The following is a 7,796-nucleotide window of genomic DNA, read 5'->3' on the forward strand; positions in this document are numbered from 1 at the left end:
GAGAATTTAGCAAACGAACTTTTTATCTTAAAAGTTAATAGATTCTCCACATGTAGCAATGCATTAGTGAAGCTATTATCTGGGAAAGATTAAAAAATAAAGACACAAATGGATGGAATTTCTGCAAGAGGAAGGAGAAAAGAAAGGCAGAGAGAGGGAGAGGAAGATGTCTTAATAGGAAATGTGCACATTGGCCGTTCTCGCTTTCCGTACCTGGCCGAGCAGGAGACGCCATCATGGGAGTTGACATCCACCACAACAAGGACCCAAAGGTTCGGCACCAGGAGCCCAAGAGCCAGGATATGTACCTGAGGCTGTGGGTCAAGCTGTACAGGTTTCTAGCCAGACGAACCAACTCTACATTCAACCAGGTTGTACTGAAGAGGTTGTTTATGAGTCCTACCAACCGACCACCTCTGTCCCTTTCCCGGATGATCCGGAAGATGAAGCTTCCTGGCTGGGAAAACAAAACGGCCATGGTTGTGGGGACCATAACGGATGACGCGCGGGTTCAGGAGGTGCCCAAACTGAAGGTGTGTGCGCTGAGTGTGACCAGCTTGGCCCGCAGCCGCATCATCAGGGCGGGGGGCAAAATCTTCGCTTTCGACCAGCTGGCCCTGGACTCCCCCAAGGGCTGCGGCACCGTCCTGCTCTCCGGTCCTCGCAAGGGCCGAAAGATGAACCTGCATTTCAGCAAGGCCCCGGGAACCCCGCCCAGCCACGCCAAACCCTACGTCTGCTCCAAGGGCCGGAAGTTCGAGCGCGCCAGTTGCGGACAGGCCAGCTGAGGCTGCAAAAACTAACCCTGGATCCTACTGTTTTATTAAAACGATTTTGGACGCTGAAGAAAAGAAAAGAAAATGTGCACATTGACGTTGCAGTCGGGGGTGAGAAAGTCTCTTAAGTAGCATTTCACATGAGGTTTCTTATTGTTGGTTTACTCCATATGTTGTCAAACTTCAACACGGTACATCAGAATTGGCCGGAGGGCTTAATAAAACACAGATTTCTGGGTCTCACCCCCAGATTCTGATGTGTAGTTGGGTAGGACCCCAGAATTCACATTTTAAGTTCCCAGTTGATCTCATCATGCTGGTCTGGCGAACCTCACTTCGAGAACCACTGATCTAGTTTGTAACAGATTGACAGACTAGCTTCATTCCACAAGTTGGTAAGTAAATCTAAAACAGTGTTTTCACGAATAATAAATATGAATGATAAATTCATTTTCTCAGATTTTACCGATTATTAAGAATAAGCTATTAAAAGTTTATTACATATATAAACAATTATCCCATATCCTGACGGTTGCATGTAAATGTAGCTATCCCACAAATATATTTAAAAACACAAATTAGACACATAAGCACTTTTAGCCATGGGCAATAAATAAGAATAGAGAACACCAATTAAATTGATACAAATTAAGGCCAGGCGTGGTGGCTCACGCCCGTAATCCCAGCAATTTGGGAGGCCGAGGTGGGAAGATGGTCTGTGTCCATGAGTTCTAGACCAGCCTGGACAACAAAGTAAGACCCTGCCTCTACGAAAAATTAACCCACATGGTGCCATGTGCCTGTAGTCTCAGCTACTTGGGAGACTGACCTGGAAGGATCCCTTGAACCCTAGGAGGTTGAGGCTGCAGTGAGTCATGATCACGCCACTGTACTCTAACCTGGGTGACAGAGTGAGACTCTGACCCCCCACCAAAACAACTGTACAAATTAAAACAACAATGAAACACCATTTTTCCCATTTCAGAAAGGGCTTCTGAAAATGTTTTATAATATCCTTTACCTTGTTGGTGGAAGTCTAAGGTCATGCCACCTAGAGAAAGGGTGACTCCTGAGTTTCTCTAGGTGGTGAGATTCAGAGTCATTATTTATACTTATTATGGTTTCTTATACTTAAACAAAACTATAAAATATGTAAGTCATGAAAATGCATTATAATGTTTTAAAAACCAGTCTTCACTATGAATCATGAATATGAGTAAAACATTTTAAAATAAAATTGTCTTCTTCATAAACATCCTCTATAGTTATATTTGGTCACTTTGTAAACAATATATTTAGTAAATTGATGGTGGATGGTAGAGAATTGGCACAGGAGGAAAAAAGGTAGATGCAGACAGGCAGCAAGGTTACACAGAGAAAGGGATTTTAGTTCTGGAGTGGAGGAGTCATGATGCTGACCACCTGTGTTGTACAACTCATACATCCTCACTAGATAGCTTCTCTCTACAGAAATAGCCATTAGTTGATTAACTGCTCCCGGGTCTGCAACCATCCAGGTTAATAGCATTGCTCCTGGGCTAGCTGATGTTACTAAATTCTCATATTCTTAAAGAACCATATACAAGAAAGCACAGCCCAAATAAAGCAACCATGTTATTTAACAGGATACTCCAACTGAACGCCGCTGCCACATTTGTAGTCTTTTTTATTTCCTTCAACAAATAGCCTTTATTCACAGGAGAAACTCTTCCATAGCAACATGAAATAATCTTTCCTACATGTCATCAGCAATTATACGAATATGTATATGTATATATACCTATGTATGTATGTGTATATATATATTTGTGTATATATGTGTATATACATATATACACACGTATCAAAGTAGATTTGTAGGTGAAAGAACAAAAAATGGCAAATGTCAATATCAAAACCTCTATTGCTATAGTTCCTAAAATATATGCAATGCATTAGCATTTTCTGAAAGTTAATTTTCTTGATATTTAAATCATATAAAAATACTAGGCAAGCTAATCATGTTATACACTAAAAAGGCTAAATGAGGCTGGGAAACATAAATAAATTAAAATAATCCACATTCAGGACTAAGTTAACCTGTTTTGTAAGCCTCTGGGAATCACTTAACAGAAATTGCATAATCTTGCATAATAGCAAATCGACTGAATAGAAGTTTGCTGATCTAGCATTTAATTCTTGCAGAGCGATTATTGGGAAAGGGTGTTCTGTCTGATAATAAAATTAACATCGCTACCGTATTTAGATTTTTTAAATCCCGTGGAAAGATGAATTTGGTGGAGATGTGATCCCTCTCTCACACACACACACACGTGCACATGCACACACAAACACACATGCATACATCCTCCAGTGGTATAAGAAAGCCTCATTCTTTAACCATACTAATGTATTTCTTTTCATGATACCAGTTAGATGCAACTATGCAGTTTGATGTTGATAACGGATGAAATGCATGGCTCTTCCTTACACATCAACCCAAAGTTCATACAGATTGTTTTTCTATTTTTCTGTTTTCTAACATCACAAACAGGTATCCTTTGGTAAAATCTAGATACATGAGACATATACCTTCCCCAACCCTGATAGCTTATCTAAGTTGATAATTTTAAAATTTTATTTTAGTAATTAAAACAACTTACAAAATAGGACATAGGAAATAACAATCTCCCTTTTTTAGAAACCAGCTTTTCTTACTCTTATATTTTAATGACTTCATCTTGGACTTGCCCTCCCTACATACTGATTTTTGAATCATCTTTCTGAACGTAGACTGATTAGAATTTACAGCTGTTCAGGAACAACAGATGCAACTTTGGTTGCAAAATGAAATTCGAACTCCTTACTAAGGACACAGCCTGATCAGAACATTTCAGTGCAGCCTCTTTCTCACCATACAATTACACATATCCTTTTAAAAATCCCTTTTGGGTGGGCACAGTGTCTCACAACTGTAATTACAGCACTTTGGGAGGCAGAGGCGGGTGGATCACCTGAGGTCAGGAGTTTGAGACCAGCCTGGCCAACATGGTAAAATCCTGTCTCTACTGAAAATAAAAAAACCAGCTGGGTGTGGTGGCAGGTGCCTGTAATTCTAGCTACTCTGGAGGCTGAGACAGGAGAATCGCTTGAATCCAGGAGGCAGAGGTTGTGGTGAACTGAGATTGTGCCATTGCACCCCAGCCTGAGCAACAAGAGCGAAACTGTCTCAAAAAAAATAATAATAAAAAATTAAAAAAGGCTGGGCACTGTGTCTCATGCCTGTAATCCCAGCACTTTGGGAGGCTGAGATGGGCAGATCACTTGAGGTTGGGAGTTCAAGACCAGCCTGACCAACATGGAGAAACCCCCGTCTCTATTACAAATACCAGAAAATAGCCGGGTGTGGTCGTGCATGCCTGTAATCCCAGCTACTCAGGAGGCTGAGGCAGGAGAATCGCTTGAACCCAGGAGGCGGAGGTTGCAGTGAGCTGAGCTTGCGTCACTCACTGCACTCTAGCCTGGGCAACAGGGCGAAACATCATCTTAAAAAAAATAAAAAATAAAAAAATCCCACTCATTCCTGTAAATTTGGGTGCCACCTATTAGCTAACTTTCTTCTCTCATCCCCAAGGATCAACCTCCACCATCTCCACCATCTCCACCATCATTAGGACCCAGGTCATCTCTTTACAACTCTCTCTGTGTCTGATAACCTTGACCCATGTTAGCCTGGAGCTCCAGGATCACGGATCTTTCTGAGGTCAGCTCAGTGCCATCACTTGACAGCCTTATTCCCAGTTCCTCAGTACACCACTGGAGAAAGACTGCCTATGAGAAATAGACTTTATTGGTGCTTAAGGGGAATCTAAAAGAAATTGTAGTATAAATGAAACTTAAAGCCCTATCTTAATGTAATTGTTTACAGAGTTCAGGAGAAAAAAAAAGACCAAGTTCTTCCCATGATGTCTTCAGAAATGGCCCCCATTGCTAATTCTAATTATCTTTGTTATTTACTAGTCACATACTCCTTGATAAAAACCATGATTTTGAAGCCCTGCAGTCTAAACCCTCATTCCTCTTCAGAAAAATTCAACTCCTACTGTCAGGGGTTAAGGCAATCCTACTATCTTTCTCCATCTTCTCCCCCAACCAGGACAGCCTAGTGGACACAATAGTTCAGCAGCAGCATGTTTTCCAGAGTCTGAGATATTATTTCAAAAACTGCACCACAGCTGGACTTGGGCAAGTGATTCAGGATGGTTCAGAACAGGCCCCGACAGACTACATCATTATCTTTGAGTTCTTTGCACGTAAGAAGGGAAGACATGACTCTTTCTTCTTCCTGTAGTAGTCCAGCCTCTTTTTGTAGGTTACTGTGGAGGGGATGCATCCGAGTGCATGCGTGTGCACACACACCCAGAGGTGCATTGTCCTACATTCATTCATTCAATGGATATCTTTTGAGACCTCCCAGGTTTCAGCCACTGTGATCAGAAATGTGTTTACAATAATAAGCCAAGCAGAGTTGGAGCTTACAGTCATGTGAGAAAGGCAAGTCACGTCAAAGACAAATCTTAACTAGTCAGTGTGATAAGCACAGCAAAGGAAAATGATAAAGCATGCTGAAATTGCTCAGTCGAGGGTCCTGACCCAGTGTTGGGGTCAGAGAAGGTGTTACTGACAAAGTGACTCTGAATTTCTATCTAAAGTCTAAGTATTGATTAGGTGAAAAAGGAAAACTTGTGACCAGAGGAAGCATCTTTTAAGGCTTAGAATTGCTCCAAATTGTACCAGACAGTGTAAGACTAACTCAAGACAGACCCATCACTCCTACAAAACATAATTCCAATAATATACTCCTGTGATGATGCATCAATAAAATCATATTTAAACATGAAGGGCTATGTATTTTTTTAAGTCCTGATGTGGCTAGATTTAAAAGTAAAAATATACATTTATCTTATATCTGAAAAACTCTCTCTTTCGACATTTTAATATCATCAGCCAGTGCCAAAGTTATCTTGGGAACCATTTTCCTTTGATCACAGAAGCCTCAATGGCACTTTATCTTCTGGCAAATAATAGACTGATTACATACGTTTGCTTTAACCTTCTGAAATTGCTGGGAAAGAGCATATCTATAAATATACAGTGATAATTGATGGTCAAAATGCCAGTTGGGGTTTGAGCTCACTGAACAATTTTAGGCTCACGAAAGAGAACAAGTTAAAATTTCTCTGAGCTTGTATTGCTTCTAAAGGCTCTTTCCTTTATGCACTGTGATTTCTTAATGGGCTCTAGTGACACTGTTACACATTTATAATGTCTCTCTTCTGAGTAGTCAAAAATGTAACCATTATGTTTTCTTAACCTATTAATGCAGTAATACTTGATTAAATGCATAGGGAAAATGAAAAATTCAAAAAGTAAGTACTCCAAACAGTACAGAAGGCTATCAAGTAAAAGGAAAATAAAATAAAGTCTCCATTTCACCCTCAATCTTTAATCTCACTAGCAGAGTTTTCATACTATAAACTATAGTATATCTTATTTTTTGTTCTTAACAATACTTCTTTTAACTCTTTCTATATAAGCACACAAGAGTCTTCCCCATAGTATTCCATCCTCTGATTGCATTTAATCTGTTCATATTGGTCATCATTTCAGTCTTTGTCTTTTGTTCCTGTGGCAAATGCTGCAGTACTAGATACAAACACTGCCATAAATAATACAAACACTTCTACAAATATATATGTATAATTGCACTAGTCCATATTCACACTGCTGATGAAGACACATCTGAGACTGGGTATGTTATAAAGAAAAAAGGTTTAATGAACTCACAGTTCCACATGGCTGAGGAGGCCTCACAATCATGGCAGAAGGTGAAAGGCACATCTTACGTGGTGGCAGACAAGAGAGAATGAGAGCCAAGGGACAGGGATTTCCTCTTATAAAAACATCAGATCTCGTAAGACTTATTCACTACCAGGAGAACAGTATGGGGGAAACCACCCCCAAGACTGAATTATCTCCTACCATGTTCCCCCCACAACACATGGGAATTATGGGAGCTACAATTCAAGATAAGATTTGGGTGGGGACACAGCCATACCATACCAATAATATTCTATTAATATTATTTTAATTAATTAACTTAGATATTAAATTAGATAATTAAAAGTATTAATTATCTAATATTCTCCAGATATTTAATGTTCTCCCCTACATGGGTAGGCAGAACCATGCAACCTTTGTGTCCAATGACACGGCCAGTGAAGATCCACAGTTTGATCCTCCTTGCTTTTCCTGCTCTGCCAAGATGACTCAGGAGTCTCAGTATTCCAGAATGTTCAGCTACAAGATTGTGGAGTTTTACATCTGACTGGTTATGTGAACCAGGACCTTCCCCCAACTGCTTAATTCAAACCTGCACTGGACCTCCAGCAGGAGTGAGAAATAACTTACCAGCTATCAAGAAAAGTTTTAACCTTTGTTATGATATTTTTTCCATTCAGTTAGCCTTCATGGGGTTCAAGCACTCACTCAATAGACAGCCTATACTGTAAATATAATTCTGCCCCTATAGCTCATGCTCATGTATGTAAATTGTTTCCCCTTATCTGGAAGACCAGGAAAATTTATGCTCAGAGCTTAAAAGTCTCCCAAGTAAAATAAAATTGGTATTTAAAATCTTGTATAAATCTTGTATGTGTATGTATAATATGCATTTCAATCATAGTTTTTATTATAAGGCATTAGGTTTTGTGTGTTTGTGTGGTTTTTGTTTGTTTGTTGTTTGTTTAGACAGAGTTTTCCTCTTGTCGCCCAGGCTGGAGTGCAATGGCGTGATCTCGGCTCACCACAACCTCCGCCTCCCAGGTTCAAGTGATTCTCCTATCTCAGTTTCCTGAGTAGCTGGGATTACAGGGATGTGCCACCATGCCTGGGTAATTTTGCATTTTTATTAGAAATGAGATTTCTCCATGTTGGTCAGGCTGATCTCGAATTCCCTACCTCAGGTGATCCACCAGCCTT

At 40.1% G+C, this 7,796-nt stretch overlaps 1 protein-coding gene across 1 annotated transcript; it reads left to right on the forward strand.

The window, feature by feature from the left end:
* Positions 1 to 222: 222 nt before the first annotated feature.
* Positions 223 to 7,333, forward strand: LOC108527388 (60S ribosomal protein L18-like). The gene is made up of 2 exons (XM_017868628.1): positions 223 to 1,171; positions 6,967 to 7,333. Exon 1 carries the CDS (start codon positions 237 to 239, stop codon positions 786 to 788), a length of 552 nt encoding a protein of 183 aa, XP_017724117.1. The 5' UTR covers positions 223 to 236; the 3' UTR covers positions 789 to 1,171; positions 6,967 to 7,333.
* The last annotated feature ends 463 nt before the right edge of the window (positions 7,334 to 7,796 follow it).

This window comes from Rhinopithecus bieti, unplaced genomic scaffold (assembly GCF_001698545.2).
Source record: "Rhinopithecus bieti isolate Rb0 unplaced genomic scaffold, ASM169854v2 scaffold_2574, whole genome shotgun sequence".
Taxonomy (NCBI): Eukaryota; Metazoa; Chordata; class Mammalia; order Primates; family Cercopithecidae; genus Rhinopithecus; species Rhinopithecus bieti.